At 42.5% G+C, this 17,202-nt stretch overlaps 1 protein-coding gene across 2 annotated transcripts; it reads right to left on the bottom strand.

Annotated features, from left to right (window-relative positions):
- Positions 1 to 13,117: 13,117 nt before the first annotated feature.
- Positions 13,118 to 16,752, bottom strand: LOC115103539 (uncharacterized). 2 transcript variants are annotated; one of them, XM_029624371.2, is made up of 4 exons: positions 16,657 to 16,752; positions 16,204 to 16,533; positions 15,500 to 15,669; positions 13,118 to 14,941 (listed from the first exon to the last, which is right to left on the bottom strand). In XM_029624371.2, exons 1-4 carry the CDS (start codon positions 16,721 to 16,723, stop codon positions 14,783 to 14,785), a joined length of 726 nt encoding a protein of 241 aa, XP_029480231.2. In that variant the 5' UTR covers positions 16,724 to 16,752; the 3' UTR covers positions 13,118 to 14,782. The 2 variants fall into 2 exon arrangements, with proteins under 2 accessions (XP_029480231.2, XP_029480232.2); XM_029624372.2 differs by having other exon boundaries at positions 15,500 to 15,639.
- Positions 16,753 to 17,202: the final 450 nt, after the last annotated feature.

Below are 17,202 nucleotides of genomic sequence, written 5' to 3'. Positions count from 1 at the left end.
GTTGGCTAGCTGTTGGGTAGCTAGCAGTGTCTCCTACGTTAAGGACGACAAATAGCTGGCTAGCTAACCTCGGTAAATTAAGATAATCACTCTAAGACTACACACTCTAAACTACACAATTATCTTGGATACGAAGACAGCAAAGACAACTGGTAGACGGTGGACGTTAGCTAGCTGGCTAGCTGGCTAGCTGCTGGGCAGATAGCAGTGTAGATTACTTTAGGACGACGAAATACGATGATTACGCAATTATCTTTGATACAAAGACGGCTATGTAGCTAGCTAAGGAGAAATTGCTAAGATTAGACAAATCAAACCGTTGTGCTATAGTGAAATGTAATGAAAAGTTATACTACCTGCGAGCCGAAGTGCGAATGCGACCGCTCGCTCCAACCCGGAAGTAGCAATGTTCGTACTTACTATCTATGTGTATGTATTTATATGATCTATGTATGTGCTGTTTACCATTACCTAGTTCTCTCCTTCGTTTTCTCCTTTGTGGAAACGTTGTCTATAGCGTTGACTCTCGACCAGATACCATGTCTCACCCTTACAGCTATAAGCTATTACCCAGGGGTTGTAAATCCCTAGTTAACCTCCTATTTCATGTTACCTCATAGGACTTTTAAAGTACACCAATATCTTGTCTCACTTCGCTATATTAGGCTTACATTTACATTTACATTTAAGTCATTTAGCAGACGCTCTTATCCAGAGCGACTTACAAATTGGTGCGTTCACCTTATGACATCCAGTGGAACAGCCACTTTACAATAGTGCATCTAAATCTTTTAAGGGGGGGGTGAGAAGGATTCCCTCTCTCCTGGAACCTCTTGTCTATAGATTTGGCTTTTATCCCATTGCTCTAGATTTTGGCTTCCCTCTCTTCCTCATTTGCACTGCATGTCCCGTCTTAATAACCCCTCTGGCCTCCAAGGCACCCGGATCTATCAAGCTAGTTTATTTATGGTGTGCACGGTACCACAGGTTGTCGCGAACCTGCCAGTGTATATACAAAACCCAGTGTATATTGGTCATACACAACCCAATGGATCTGTTTGGAATAGCAAAGCTCCTATTCTTGATAAATTCTAAACCTTTTAGAACATCAAATCAAAGTTAACTTAAATCATTCCCCCCAGAATCGAGAATATAGGCTACTGACCTTGTCGCCGACTGGGAAAAGCAATGTTTGTTGGAATCTAGTCACCGTCCCTGTCGGTCTGGGGTGTATACCGGCCTGGTCTTTAACCTCAATTCAGAAACCAGGTCTTAAAATAACGGGACTAGACCCGCTCGTGCACGATTTTCGGCATACTACCTTCAGATGGCAGAGACGGGTATTTAGATCCGGCTCGAAGGACCAATTGTTACAGGAATTAAATTCCTTTATGTTTTATTTAACCAATTCAATTAAATACTCTGCCCAGTCCTAAGAATTTGTAAGACCCTTATTTGCATAAAATGGACAGAGACCAGTCTCAAAATCAATCAGTAGCGTTTATTCTCGAGAGTACTGAACACGATACAATTTACCACAGGTTATAAACTGAAAATGACGTCATTAGTTTACGAACTGTCCCGTCTCTTCTCCACTCCGATACAATGGCAGTATAGTTCTCAAGCCTTCCCACATCGTCTCTCACCAATTTAGATAATTTATGATCGAGCCAAGGTCTTCCTGTGTAGATAAGCATTCTAGCCAGTCTGACAATAAGTTCATTCATTTCTACCAAGGAACAGACAGTCATTGTTCTAATTCTTGATTATAATTACACACATTATATTCAGTACTAGGAATAAAAGAAAATTCATACATCTATACACTAACATAATAGTATTCTGATTAGTCAGTCCTGATTGAAATGTATACATAATTAGTCATTATTGATTAAAAAAAATCCCTTAACAGTTATTCACTCGTTGAGTTATTCACTCACTGTGGTTGGTTTCTGAAAATGATGGGCGTGTAAAAGAGACCCTGAGGTGTTGGGTATAGTTTCACATGGGTCTGCTGCCACCTGTCACCAGCAGCACACGGAGGTCTGGCTTACAGGATATGGGTCTGTGTGACTTTAATAGAGTACTTGACTTATGGTTATGAATTTGGATATGATTGTAGAATACAGTATGTCGAAAAAAAACTATTTAATGATGCTGCTCATGGATATTGACATATACATTGGACATTTAGTTGAAAATATTAAAATGCATTCAATATGTTACTCTTGGCATTAGGCTCTGCTCCTTCGGGGTAGCTCATTGCCAGAGCATGCATAATGATAACATAATAATAACAATAATAAAGAGTGAAAAAGGTATGCCATACCAATCCCCCTGACTGGAACAAAAGCAGTGCCCAAACAGGTGGAGTCTGGGGTGGGTGGTCAGAAAGCAGACATGCAGGGCGAGTACCGCATGTTACAGCATAGCATGTCACCAAGAACACCAGTGTATAGCTTGCACGCAGCAGCCATCATGGAATGAATGTGCATTACCTGGTTGATGAAATAGACCGCCATATTACGGTAGAGTGAATCTAATTGGTTCAAGATCAGCTGATACAAATACTCTGGTTTCCTGTCTGAACTTGTCTTTGATTTATTTAGATAGAAAGCTTTCCAAATATACAATATACTGTAAGCAATATAGCTGAACATCACCAATGCGTACCACATACAACATAAACATGAATACACAAGTTGAATATCACATGACTATCAATTATGTACCAATATTTTGATTAAAAGGCAAATGGTGAGAATATTTTCTTCCTTTAAAAAGATACAATACCCATTTACATCTATTTAAAGTGAAAATAGCTGTTATGAAGTTGAAACATAAGTAAAAAACTGACTCATAATGTGAGACAATTACTACGTCACTTGGTAAAAATGAATTATTCTTTTTTCAACCACAAGACACACTCATTACTCCGTAACAGCATGAACAATGTACTCAGACCATTATGGTTTTAACCTTCTAGCTATCTCAAGTAAAACCATAGAATAATCAAATGTAATGTTGAGGAAACACAGACTGCGTCACTTTTTGTTTTTAGAAGAAACAAAGTGTTGGAAATTACAAATGGTTTGCATAGTCAACTTACGTAACTAACACACACACTTACCCCAACAGACATGCCACCAGGGGTCTTTTCACAGTCTCCAGGTCCAGAACAAGGAAACGTACAGTATTATACAGAGCCATGAGTGCATTGAACTCCCTTCCATTTTATATAGCGCAAGTGAACAGCAAACCTGGTTTAAAAAAACAAATAAAGCAACACCTCACAGCCTCTCCTCATGTGACCTACTTGTTGTGTTTATGTACTGACATGTATGTGTAAGTGATAGATGAACACATACACACTACATGTTAATGTTTTTAAATGTAAATCATAAAGTCTTTTGTCTGTAATGTCGGACCCCAGTAAAAGTAGCTGGCACCATTGGCGTCGGCTAATGGGGATCCTAATCAATCAAATAAAAATGGTGGGGATCCAATTTCAGTATTGATACAATTTAGCCAATTTCGAGAGAGACCTCAACGTTTGTACAAACCCCCATTAGGCAAACCAAATGTTGGGCTATAAGCAAGGGGAAATAATGTCTAGATGCTTTTTACAGTGGCGGTCCAGCTAGTGAATTGGCTGGCTTGAGACAATGGATGCGCAGGGATTTCTCAGATGGAGCAGAAAACAAGATGCCCATTTTTGGGTCATAGGTCTACCTGGGCTAACCTGGTTCTTTGTATGGCTTAGAGCGCGTGTCTCAACCAATTTTTTTATTTCACCTTTATTTAACCAGGTAGGCCAGTTGAAGACAAGTTCTTATTTACAACTGCGACCTGGCCAAGATAAAGCAAAGCAGTGCGACAAAAAAACAACAACACAGAGTTACACGTGGGATAAACAAAAGTACAGTCAATAACACAATAGAAAAGTCTATATGCAGTGTGTGCAAATGGAGAAAGGAGGTAAAGGCAATAAATAGGCCATGGTAGCGAAGTAATTGCAATTTAGCAAATTAACACTGGAGTGAAAGATGTGCAGATGATAATGTGCAAGTAGAAATACTGGTGTGCAAAAGAGCAAAACAAGTCAATAAAAAACAATATGGGGATGAGGTAGGTAGATTGGGCGGGATATTTACAGATGGGCTGTGCACAGCTGCAGCAATTGGTAAGCTGCTCAGATAGCTGATGCTTAAAGTTAGTGAGGGAGATATAAGTCTCCAACTTCAGCGATTTTTGCAATTCGTTCCAGTCATTGGCAGCAGAGAACTGGAAGAAATGGCGGCCAAAGGAGGTGTTGGCTTTGGGGATGACCAGTGAGATATACCTGCTGGAGCGCGTGCTACTGGTGCGTGTTGTTATGGTGACCAGTGAGCTGAGATAAGGTGGAGATTTACCTAGCAGAGACTTATAGATGACCTGGAGTCAGTGGGTCTGGCGACGAATGTGTAGCGAGGGCCAGCCGACGAGAGCATACAGGTCAGAGTGGTGGGTGGTATATGGGGCTTTAGTGACAAAACAGATGGCACTGTGATAGACTGCATCCAGTTTGAGTTTTGGAGGCTATTTTGTAAATTACATCGCCGAAGTCGAGGATCGGTAGGATACTGAGTTTTATGAGGGTATGTTTGGGAGCATGAGTGAAGGAGGCTTTGTTGCGAAATAGGAAGTAGATTCTAGATTTAATTTTGGATTGGAGATGCTTAACCTGTTGCTTCTACTCGGGACGCTTGCGTCCCAACTAGAGCTCTGGAAATGCAAATGCGCTACGCTAAATGCTAATAGTATTAGTTAAAACTCAAAAGTTCATTAAAATACACATGCAGGGTATCGAATTAAAGCTACACTCGTTGTGAATCCAGGCAACAAGTCAGATTTTTAAAATGCTTTTCGGCGAAAGCATGAGAAGCTATTATCTGATAGCATGTAACACCCAAAAAGACCCACAGGGGACGTAAACAAAATAATTAGCATTTCGGCGTTACACAAACCGCACAATAAAATAGAAAACATTCATTACCTTTCACCATCTTCTTTGTTGGCACTCCTAGATGTCCCATAAACACTATTTGGGTCTTTATTTCGATTAAATCGGTCCATATAAAGCCTAGATATCGTTATATGTAGACTGTGTGATAAACGAAAAAACATCGTTTCAAAACGTAACGTCATTTTTTAAAATTCAAAAAGTCGACGATAAACTTTCACAAAACACTTCGAAATACGTTTGTAATGCAACTTTAGGTATTAGTAAACGTTAATAAGCGATAAAATTCATCAGGAGGCGATGTAAAGATCATTAGCTGTCCGTCTGGAAAAATGTCCGGCTAGAAACTCAACGAAAATATCCGGTCCTAGACCATAGGAGATACGGTGCCCTGCATGTGTTTGACCAAGAAAAAACTCGAAGGGAAATGACAAGACTCTAGACACCGTGTGGAAGCTGTAGGTACTGCAACCTCAGTCAATTAATTGTGGTTCACCTTTATCAATGGGTTCAAGTAGCGCATGGATATATTTTCCCATTTTCAGTGATCAGTTTTTCCTGTGCTTTTCGATGTAAATGCCGTTCTGGTAAAGCCACAGCAGTGATTTAACCAGTTTTATAAACGTCTGAGTGTTTTCTATCCACACAGACTAAGCAAATGCATATACTATATTCCTGGCATGAGTAGCAGGGCGCTGAAATGTTGCGCGATTTTTAACAGAATGTTCAAAAAAGTAGAGGGTCGACTTAAGAGGTTAATATGAGTCTGAAAGGAGAGTTTACAGTCTAGCCAGACACCTAGGTATTTGTAGTTGTCCACATATTCTAAGTCAGAACCGTCCAGAGTAGTGATGCTAGTCAGGCGGGCGGGTGCGGGCAGCAATCGGTTGAAGAGCATGCATTTAGTTTTACTAGCATTTAAGAACAGTTGGAGGTCACGGAAGGAATGTTGTATGGCATTGTAGCTCGTTTGGAGGTTCGTTAATACAGTGTCGTCTGCGTAGAGGTGGATCAAGGAATCACCAGCAGCAAGAGTGACATCATTCATATATACAGAGAAAAGAGTCGGCCCTAGAATTGAACCCTCTAGTACCCCCACTACCAGAGGTCCGGACAACAGGCCCTCCGATTTGACACACTGAACTCTGAGAAGTAGTTGGTGAACCAGCCGAGGCAGTCATTTGAGAAACCAAGGCTGTTGAGTCTGCCGATAAGAATACGGTGATTGACATAGTCAAAAGCCTTGGCAAGGTCGATGAAGATGGCTGCACAGTACTTTCTTTTATCGATGGCGGTTATGATATCTTTTAGGACCTTGAGTGTGGCTGAGGTGCACCCGTGACCAGCTCGGAAACCGGATTGCACCGCGGAGAAGGTACAGTGGGATTCGAAATTATCAGTGATCTGTTTGTTAACTTGGCTTTCGAAGACTTTAGAATGGCAGGGCAGGATGGATATAGGTCTGTAGCAGTTTGGGTCTAGAGTGTCACCCCTTTGAAGAGGGGGATGACCACAGCAGCATTCCAATCTTTATGGATCTCGGACGATACGAAAGAGGTTGAACAGACTAGTAATAGGGGTTGCAACAATGGCGGCGGAATATTTTAGAAAGAGATGGTCCAGATTGTCTAGCCCAGCTGATTTGTACGGGTCTAGGTTTTGCAGCTACTTGAGAACATCTGCTATCTGCATTTGGTTGAAGGAGAAGCTGGGGAGGCTTGAGCAAGTAGCTGCTGGGGGTCCAGAGTTGTTGGCCGGGGTTGGGGTAGCCAGGAGGAAAGCATGGTTAGCCGTAGAGAAATGCTTATTGAAATTCCCGATTATCGTGGTATTATCGGTGGTGACAGTGCAGTGGGCAGCTGGGAGGAGGTGCTCTTATTTTCCATGGACTTTACAGTGTCCCATAACTTTTTGGAGTTAGAGCTACAGGATGAAAATTTCTGTTTGAAAAAGCTAGCCTTTGCTTTCCTGACTGACTGCATGTATTGGTTCCTGACTTCCCTGAACAGTTGCATATCGTGGGGACTATTCGAAGCTATTGCAGTCCGCCACAGGATGTTTTTGTGCTGGTCAAGAGCAGTCAGGTCTGGAATGAACCAAGGGCTATATCTGTTCTTAGTTCTGCATTTTTTGAATGTGGCATGCTTATCTAAGATGGTGAGGAAATTACTTTTAAAGAATGACCAGGCATCCTCGAATGACGGGATGAGGTCAATATCCTTCCAGGATACCCGGGCCAGGTCGATTGGTAAGGCCTGCTCGCAGAAGTGTTTTAGGGAGCGTTTGACAGTGATGAGGGTGGTCGTTTGACCGCGGACCCATAGCGGATACAGGCAATGAGGCAGTGATCGCTGAGATCCTGATTGAAAACAGCATAGGTGTATTTGGAGGGCAAGTTGGTCAGGATAATGTCTATGAGGGTGCCCATGTTTACGGATTTAGGGTACCTGGTGGGTTCCTTGATGATTTGTGTGAGATTGAGGACATCTAGCTTAGATTGTAGGACTGCCGGGGTGTTAAGCATACCCCAGTTTAGGTCGCCTAACAGAACGAACTCTGAAGATAGATGGGGGGCAATCAATTCACATATGGTGTCCAGGGCACAGCTGGGAGCTGAGGGGGGTCTATAACAGGCGGCAACAGTGAGAGACTTATTTCTGGAGAGATAATTTTTTAAATTAGAAGCTTGAACTGTTTGGACATAGACCTGAAAAGTATGACAGAACTTTGCAGGCTATCTCTGCAACTCCTCCCCATTTGGCAGCTCTATCTTGACAGAAAATGTTGTTGTTGGGGATGGAAATCTCAGAATTCTTGGTGGCCTTCCTAAACCAGGCTTTTACAGGCTACAGAAGTCAACAAATGAGAGCGCCTGGGGACACACAGGGCCTGGGTGAACCTCTACATCACCCGAGAAACAGAGGGGAAGTAGGATGAGGGTACGGCTAAAGGCTATCCAAACTGGTCGTCTAGTGTGTTCTGGACAGAGAATAAAAGGAGCAGATTTCTTGGCGTGGTAGAATAGATTCAAGGCATGTTGTACAGACAGGGGTATGGTAGGGTGCGTGTACAGTGGAGGTAAAACCTAGGCATTGAGTGACGATAAGAGAGGTTGCATCTCTGGAGGCACTAGTTATGCTAGGTGAGGTCACCGCATGTGTGGGAGGTGGGACAAAAGAGGTATCTGAGGCGTTTTGCGTTGGGCTAGAGGCTCCACAGTAAAATAAAACTGATAACAACCCAAAACAACTGTATACAAGGCATATTTACATTAGAGAGAGACATAAAGCGAGGTATAAAGCAATCACAGGTGTTGATTTGGAGAGCTAGCTAAGACAACAACGGGTAAAATGGTGATGAATGGGCAGAGAGGGTCAGTTAACTACACACAGGGCCTGAGTTCAAGGCTGGGGCCGACAGATAAACAAAACAAAAAAATGAAGTATCGTGATTAATGATCAGTCCAGCAGGCATCAGCTATGTAGCCAAGTGATCATAGGGTCCAGTGAACAGCAATAGATGAAACCGGGAAGCTGTTAGGTAGTCGTTACTACGCTAGCAAGCGGGAGACACGGCGTTCATAAAGTTAGCAGGCAGGGGCTAGCAGAAGCTTCTTCACCAACGTCCAGCAAACGCCTCTTCAACCTCAGAAGGCTGAAGAAATTTGGCTTGTCACCAAAAGCACGCACAACCTTCTACAGATGCACAATTGAGAGCATCCTGTTGGGCTGTATCACCGCCTGGTACGGCAACTGCTCCGCCCACAACCGTAAGGCTCTCCAGAGGGTAGTGAGGTCTGCAAAACGCATCACCGGGGGGCAAACTACCTGCCCTCCAGGACACCTACACCACACGATGTCACATATGTATATACTGTACTCGATACCATCTACTGCATCTTGCCTATGCCGTTCTGTACCATCACTCATTCATATATCTTTATGTACATATTCTTTATCCCTTTACACTTGTGTGTATAAGTTAGTAGTTGGGGAATTGTTAGGTTATATTACTCGTTGGTTATTACTGCATTGTCGGAACTAGAAGCACAAGCATGTTCATACTACCTCAATCTGCTAACCATGTGTATGTGACAAATACAATTTGATTTGATTTGGTTGAGGGCACATCGGACGGAATTACGCCGGCAGACCAGTCATGATGGATTGGCGGGGCTCCGTGTCGACAAAGGATCCAGGCCAATTGGCAAAAGAGGTATTGTAGCTGGAGTAATTTAGTTTGCTAGCTGGGAGATGCACCTGACTCGAGGTAAACTGGTGCTAGCTTTGGGACAAGGGCATTAGCCACTATAGCCACTTGGTAGCAGCTAGCTAGCTGCGATGATCTGATGCAAAGGTCCAGAGCTTACGGAAGGATTCCGGTGATGTACTGAGGAAAAACAGAATGATATGCTCAGGTTTGATATCGCACTGTGCATATTGTCAGATATTATCCAGGCTAAAAGAATATGGTGTCTGAGCTAAAGGTAAAGGCCGCTAGCAGTGGCTAACAATGACTAAATAGCTAGTAGCTAATTAGCTGGTTAGCATCTGATGGCTAACCAGTTGAAGTTGAAGTCGGAAGTTTACATACACCTTAGCCAAATACATTTAAACGCAGTTTTTCACAATTCCTAACATTTAGTCCTAGTAAAAATTCCCTGTCTTAGGTCAGTTAGGATCCACACTTTAGTTTAAGAATGTGAAATGTCAGAACAATAGTAGAGATAATGATTTATTTCAGCCTTCCACAAGCTTCCCACAATAAGTTGAGTGAATTTTGGCCCATTCCTCCTGACAGAGCTGGTGTAACTGAGTCAGGTCTGTAGGCCTCCTTGCTCGCACACGCTTTTTCAGTTCTACCCACAAATCTTCTATAGGATTGAGGTCAGGGCTTTGTTATGGCCACTCCAATACGTTGACTTTGTTGTCCTTAAGCCATTTTGCCACAACTTTGGAAGTATCCTTGGAGTCATTGTCCATTTGGAAGACCCATTTTGCAACCAAGCTTTTTAACTTCCTGACTGATGTCTTGAGATATTGCTTCAATATATCCACATAATTTTCCTACCTCATGATGCCATCTATTTTGAGAAGTGCACCAGTCCCTCCTGCAGCAAAGCACCCCCACAACATGATGCTGCCACTCCCGTGCTTCACAGTTGGGATGGTGTTCTTCGGCTTACAAGCCTCCCCCTTTTTCCTCCAAAACTGTAATATCCTATGTTTCACGGAATCGTGGCTGAACGACGAATGACGACATGGATATTCTGCTAGCGGGATACACGCTGCACCGGCAAGATAGAACAGCACACTCTGGTAAGGCAGTCTGTGCATATTTGTAAACAACAGCTGGTGCACGAAATCTAAGGAAGTCTCTAGATTTTGCTCGTCTGAAGTAGAGTATATTGTGATAAATTGCAGGCCACACTACTTGCCTAGAGAGTTTCAGCTATACTTTTTGTGGCTGTTTTTTTTACCACCACAGACAGATACTGGCACTAAGACTGCACCCAGTCAGCTGTATAAGGAAATACGCAAACAGGAAACCACTTACCCAGAGGCGGCGCTCCGAGTGGCCGGGGACTTTAATTTCCATCAACATGTTAAATGTGCAACCAGAGGGGAAAAAAATCTAGATCACCTGTACTCCACACACAGAGACGAGTACAAAGCTCTCCCTCGCCCTCCATTTGGTAAATCCGACCACAACTCTATCCTTCTGATTCCTGCTTACAAGCAAAAACTCTATCCCAGAAGCTTACAAGAAATCCTGCTATGCCCTGCGACAAACCATCAAACAGGCAAGCGTCAATACAGGGCTAAGATTGAATCATACTACACCGGCTCCGACACTCGTCTTATGTGGCAGGGCTTGCAAACTATTACAGACTACAAAGGGAAGCACAGCCGTGAGCTGCCCAGTGAAAAAAGCCTACCAGACGAGCTAAATCACTTCTATGCTCTCTTCGAGGCAAGCAACACTGAGGCATGCATAAGAGCATCAGCTGTTCCGGACGACTGTGTGATCATGCTCTCCGTAGCTGACGTGAGTAAGACCTTTAAACAGGTCAACATACACAAGGCTGTGGGGCCAGACGGATTACCAGGACGTGTGCTCCGAGCATGTGCTGACTAACTGGCAGGTGTCTTCACTGACATTTTCAACATGTCCCTGATTAAGTCTGTAATACCAACATGTTTCAAGCAGACCACCATAGTCCCTGTGCCTAAGAACATAAAGGCAACCTGCCTAAATGACTACAGACCCGTAGCACGTACGTCTATATCCATGAAGTGCTTTGAAAAGTTGGTAATGGCTCACATCAACATCATTATCCCAGAAACCCAAACCGCCCAAACAGATCCACAGATGATGCAATCTCTATTGCACTCCACACTGCCCTATCCCACCTGGACAAAAGGAACCCTAACGTGAGAATGCTATTCATTGACTACAGCTCAGCGTTCAACACCATAGTACCCTCAAAGCTCATCACTAAGCTAAGGATCCTGGGACTAAACACCTCCCTCTGCAACTGGATCCTGGACTTCCTGGCGGGCCGCCCCCCAGGTGGTGAGGGTAGGTAGCAGCACATCTGCCACGCTGATCCTCAACACTGGAGCTCCCCAGGGGTGCGTGCTCAGTCCCCTGTACTCCCTGTTCACCCACGACTGCATGGCCAGGCATGACTCCAACACCATCATTAAGTTTGCAGACGACAAAACAGTGGTAGGCCTGATCACCCTATGCCCTAATAATTGTCAAAGACCCCAGCAAGCCCAGTCATAGAAGACTGTTCTCTCTACTACCGCATGGCAAGCGGTACCGGAGTGCCAAGTCTATGACAAAAAGGCTTCTCAACAGTTTTTACCCTCAAGCCATAAGTCTCCTGAATAGGTAATCAAATGGCTACTCGGACTACCCGGATGTGTGCCTCCCCAACCCATCTTTTTACGCTGCTGCTTCTCTCTGTTTATCATATATGCATAATCACTTTAACTATACATTCATGTACATACTACCTCAATTGGACCAACCAACCAGTGCTCCCGCACAGTGGCTAACCGGGCTATCTGCATTGTGTCCCACCCACCACCCGCCAACCCCTCTTTTACGCTACTGCAACTCTCTGTTCATCATATATGATTAACTTTAACCATATATATAGTCACTTTAACCATATCTACATGTACATACTACCTCAATCAGCCTGACTAACCGGTATCTGTATGTAGCCTCGCTACCTTTATTGCCTTACTACTGTATATAGCCTGTCTTTTTACTGTCTTTTTACTGTTGTATTATTTCTTTACCTACCTATTGTTCACCTAATACATTTTTTGCACTATTGGTTAGAGCCTGTAAGTAAGCATTTCACTGTAAGGTCTACTCCTGTTGTATTCAGCGCACTTGACAAATAAACTTTGATTTGATTTGGAGTGGTTGAAAAACAAGTTTTAATGACTCCAACCTAAGTGTATGTAAAAATAGCAGATCCGTATCACATTGGGTGAGGCGGGTTGCCGGAAGGTAACCCGCCTCACAAAAAAAAGATGAAAAAAAACAAATTTACATGGGACAACGACAAACACGTTCACACTGCTACGCCATCTTGGATTAACAATGCTTGTTTTGACCAACCCATAGTAGAAGACACAAAACCACCTCAAGTCTTCTGATTAAGAATAACATTTATACGTTCAGAAACATTTGGACTTTTAAGACACACTTCTCTCTCAACGTGTCTCTCCGAAATAAACAACTAGTAGAGTGTGTGAGAGTGGGGATACAGCCTGCGCTCCGTATTCGTATGCCATGCAGGGTTTGCTCTGTGTGGTTGGTGTTGAGTTATTCACTCACTGTGGTGGGTTTCTGAAAATGAGTGGTGTGTAAAAGAGAAGCATCCATGTTCCCCTGAGGTGTTGGGTATAGTTTCTCATCTGTCTGCTGCCACCACATCAGAATCCACCTGTCACCAGCAGCACACGGAGGTCTGGCTTACAGGATATGTGTCAGTGTGACATTAATGGAGTACTTGACTTATGGTTATGATTTTGGATATGATTGTAGAATACAGTATGTTGAAAAAACAACTTAATGATGCTGCTCATGTATATTGACATATAAATTGGACATTTATTAGAAAATATTCAAATACATTCAATGTGTTACTCTTGGCGTTAGGCTCTGCTCCTTCGGGGTAGCTCATTGCCAGAGCATGCATAATGATAACATAATAATAATAAACAGTGAACAAGGCAGGTGGAATCTGGGGTGGGTGGTCGGAAAGCAGTAGAGTGAATCTAATTGGTGCAATATCAGCTGATGCAAATACTCTGGTTTCCTGTCTGAACTTGTCTTCACTTGGTTCAGATAGAAAGCTTTCCAAAACATACAATAATGTAAGAAATATAGCTGAACATCACCAATGCGTACCACATACACAAATACAACATAAACATGAATACACGAGTTAAATTACACATGAATATATCAGTACTTTGATTAAAAGGCAAATGGTGAGAATATTTTCTTCCTTTAAAAAGATACAATACACAATTACAACTATTTTAAAGTGAAAATAGCTGTTATGAAGTTGAAACATGAGTAAAAAACTGAGTCATAGTATGAGACCATTTTCACTTGGTAAAAATGAATAATTGTTTTTCCAACCATAAGATGCACTCATTACTCCGTATCAGCATGACATTTTTTTACTCAGATCATTATGGTTTTAACCTACTAGCTATCTCAACTAAAACCATAGAATAATCCAATGGAATTGTAAAAATGGCTTATATCCTGATGTACCTGATGAAGTTTAGGCAGCTAAAATATTTGTACCTGTGATGAAATATAATACAAGTCTTAACAAACTGTTCTCATTTTAACGTTAGCTCTTCTGACTGTGTGGCAGATCCCATGCACTGGAACAGCTTCCTGAGTGGTCCAGTGACCTAAAAACACTACAGAAAAACACAGCCTACACTATTGTTTAGAACTAAAAACCAATATAAATCCTATGACCTGATGTATTGAAAAAGTTATAGGTAGGCCTCCATCGCTATCAACTTTACACCTTATGGACTAAAACAGGGATATTCAACTGGCGGCCCACGGGCCAGATCTGGCCAGTTTATTAATTTAGACTGGCCCTTTGATCAATTCTGAACATTCATAAAAGATCTGCTCCAAAACCCAACGTTCAGTGCCAAAATGAAAAGCACTATGGTTGTTATCTGTTATTTATTGAGATGCTTAGTTTTCAGATGATTTTCAAATCACCAAATTACGTTAAAGAATCTTTTAATCGTCAAAATGGTGAGCAAGCATTGAGCCTTTTCCTTTACAACGAGGAGCACATTGTTTGGTTGCACCTCAACTCACATTGATCGAGCACTTTTCACTTCTTCCCTAACTACTATTAGCAACATTTCATTAGAAGAAAAGTGCTTTATTGGTGTGTGTGCGTCGCATGTGGAAAATGTCCGCCCCCTGAAATGAACCTTTTTTACATCTGGCCCTCGTAAGAATATAGTTGAATAGCCCTGGAATATAACATTGGCTGTTCCCTTCTTCCCGCTGGTCTTCTGTTGAAATACGAATACTTTCCATATAGAGATTTTATTCACACACATAAGCATGTTATGGTGCGACACACACAAACAATTTACCACTAAGACTTGCATTGAGGTTAGAACTGTGAAATACAGCAGAACAGGCTTTTCAATTCTGAGAAAGCAAAGACGCAATATTCAGAAAAAGCATTTGAAGAAGCTACTCAGTGGTCCTACTTCCTCCTTTGGAAGACACAGCATAGAGGTACGATTCTACCTGTGTGTCAGGTGGACAAGTGTGATTCCTGGCCATGGCTTCATAGACACTCTCAGGAATGACCTGGGGTGTGGATCCTCCCTGTTTACGGCACCTCTTCACCTGTGAAACAGGAATGTTGCTTCAGTCATAGCTAATCAAATGGCTACCGAGACTATTTGAACCGGTACTCCCTGTAAATAACCTTGCTATTGTTATTTACTTCTGCTCTTTAATTATTTGTTTTTCTTACTTCTTTTGTTTTCTGGGTATTTTCTTAAAACTTCATTGTTGGTTAAGGGCTTGTACGTAAGCATTTCACTGTAAGGTCCACACCTGTTGTACTCGGCGCATGTGACAAATACAATGTGATTTGATATCTTATAATGCGCCACAAGCAATCAATCATTTTTACAAATTCAACCACTTTTTAATTGTTCTTGGACATTGATAAAAACAATTGAATTGCATCCGAATTGCCCTTTGCCCATTTCAGTCACTACAATGACTGGCATTAAAAGGACATAGTGTATTGACAGAGTTCAGAACAAAAAGCAGATCTGTATACTGGTATTATGCTCCCAATGTGTTTAGTAGGACTAGGACAACTTGTTAATAAAGGACAATGTTTTGAGATGCATGATATTGACCCATCACCCGGGCAACCATCAGCACACTCACCTGTGGAGGGAGCCAGATGAGGAAGATGACAGCACACATCAGGATGGTCAAGAGGCTGGTGATGGTGATGATGTTTACCACGCCAGATGGGCACGGCTTCTCATTGGCTGGGTGAAAGGGGGTCAGCGTTACTGCAGTAGCTGTAGGACATGGCAGCTGTAAGACATCGTCTATGGAAGACATCACCAAATGGGAAAATCTAATCAGTATGCTGCAGCACTCACACAAAATAACTATCAGAGACAGACTTGTACAAAAGAAAAGCCACTGAAGAACAGTGTTTCTCAACTTGTTTGTATCAGGACCAGCAAGCTATGGTTGTTTATAATGAAACTAACACTCGAGAGCTGACTAAATTGGCCTGAAACACCTCAGGAACAGCTGCCAGTCCATGAACCACAGATTGAGAAACACTAGTCTGGATTCTACACACATTTTTTTCTACATGTGAAATTGACTGTTCATGATAAGAGTAAAACACATCACATCTAGAGTTTAATTATCTAGGCAAGTCAGTTAAGAACAAATTCTTGTTTTCAATGACGGCCTAGGAACAGTGGGTTACCTGCCTTATTCAGAGGCAGAACGACAGATTTGTACCTTCTCAGTTTAGGGATTTGAACTTGCAACCTTTCAGTTACCAGTCCAATGCTCTAACCACTAGGCTACACTGCCAGTCCACTAGTGTGTAAAGATACACCTACCATTCACCACGACCAGAGTGGAGACATTTCCTTGGTTGATATCATTTTCATACGTGGCTTCATTGAATGTTGTGTAAACACAGCAGTAGACTCCTGTGTCCTCTATGGTCAGGTTACTGATGGTGATGGTCAGTTGGTCCACAGGTCCCTCAGTCTTCACTCTGTTCCAGTAGCCTTTCCTGGGGGTCAGCTTGGAGTCACGCTGGTGGTAATACAACACCTCCCTGTCCCTGTCCAGCCCAACATACAGGTACATTCCATCCTGGTCTTTTAGAGTGGTGGAGCACTTCATGGTAAACTTCTCCCCTGTCTTCACCCAGACAATGGCTTCTATAGAAAAGAGAGGGAAGAAAGAGAAACCATGGTTGTTAGATTCAAAGATACATATGTACCATACTGATGATTTAACACAGAATCAACCTGGATTGGCTGGGAATAAACAGCTTGCCTTACCTGCTGCTGTGGTCAATTCATTGAATGAGAAGAAGAACAGAAAACACTTCAGCAGTGACATCACCATCACCACAGCTGCCTGTATACTGCTGTCTGTCTCTGTCTGACATCTACTTAGAAAGACAGGAAATACGATACATCTGACATCACAGTCCCTCACAGTCAACCACACCTTCATGTATTACTGCAGTGGTTCCCAACCTTTTGCGGTCACTGTACCACCAACTGAATGTTGCCCTGCCCGGCGTACCCCCTCGTGCATTTTACCAGTAAGCCTATGGTCTAATCATGAGTCTTCTTAAGTTCCCACTGTGGATAGGCCAAGTACCTCCATGGGTCATAGTACCCCTGGTTAAGAACCACTGTGTTACTGAACACGATACACAATCTAATTTAGATTTCTTTATTGAATCAAATTCTCTATATATGTTATTACAATTTCAATGGTTTATTGTGTTAGTGTGTTGGACATAAAACATGGTGAGTGGAGAGTTCAGATGGATTGCATTGTTATAAAAACACAACAGATCCATCTGTAAATTAACT

The sequence above is a fragment of the Oncorhynchus nerka genome, linkage group LG21 (genome assembly GCF_034236695.1).
Source record: "Oncorhynchus nerka isolate Pitt River linkage group LG21, Oner_Uvic_2.0, whole genome shotgun sequence".
Classification (NCBI taxonomy): Eukaryota; Metazoa; Chordata; class Actinopteri; order Salmoniformes; family Salmonidae; genus Oncorhynchus; species Oncorhynchus nerka.
The sequence above is the reverse complement of the archived record's forward strand: the minus strand, read 5'-3'. Positions and strand labels throughout refer to the sequence as shown.

Excerpts from the sequence above, each read along its gene's own strand:
- LOC115103539 (XM_029624371.2), bottom strand. The coding sequence starts at position 16,723 with ATGGTGATGTCACTGCTGAAGTGTTTTCTGTTCTTCTTCTCATTCAAT. Across the intron at positions 15,670-16,203 it reads CACTCTGGTCGTGGTGAATG|ACGATGTCTTACAGCTGCCA; the intron begins GTAGGTGTATCT and ends TGTCTTCCATAG. Across the intron at positions 14,942-15,499 it reads TCATCTGGCTCCCTCCACAG|GTGAAGAGGTGCCGTAAACA; the intron begins GTGAGTGTGCTG and ends CCTGTTTCACAG.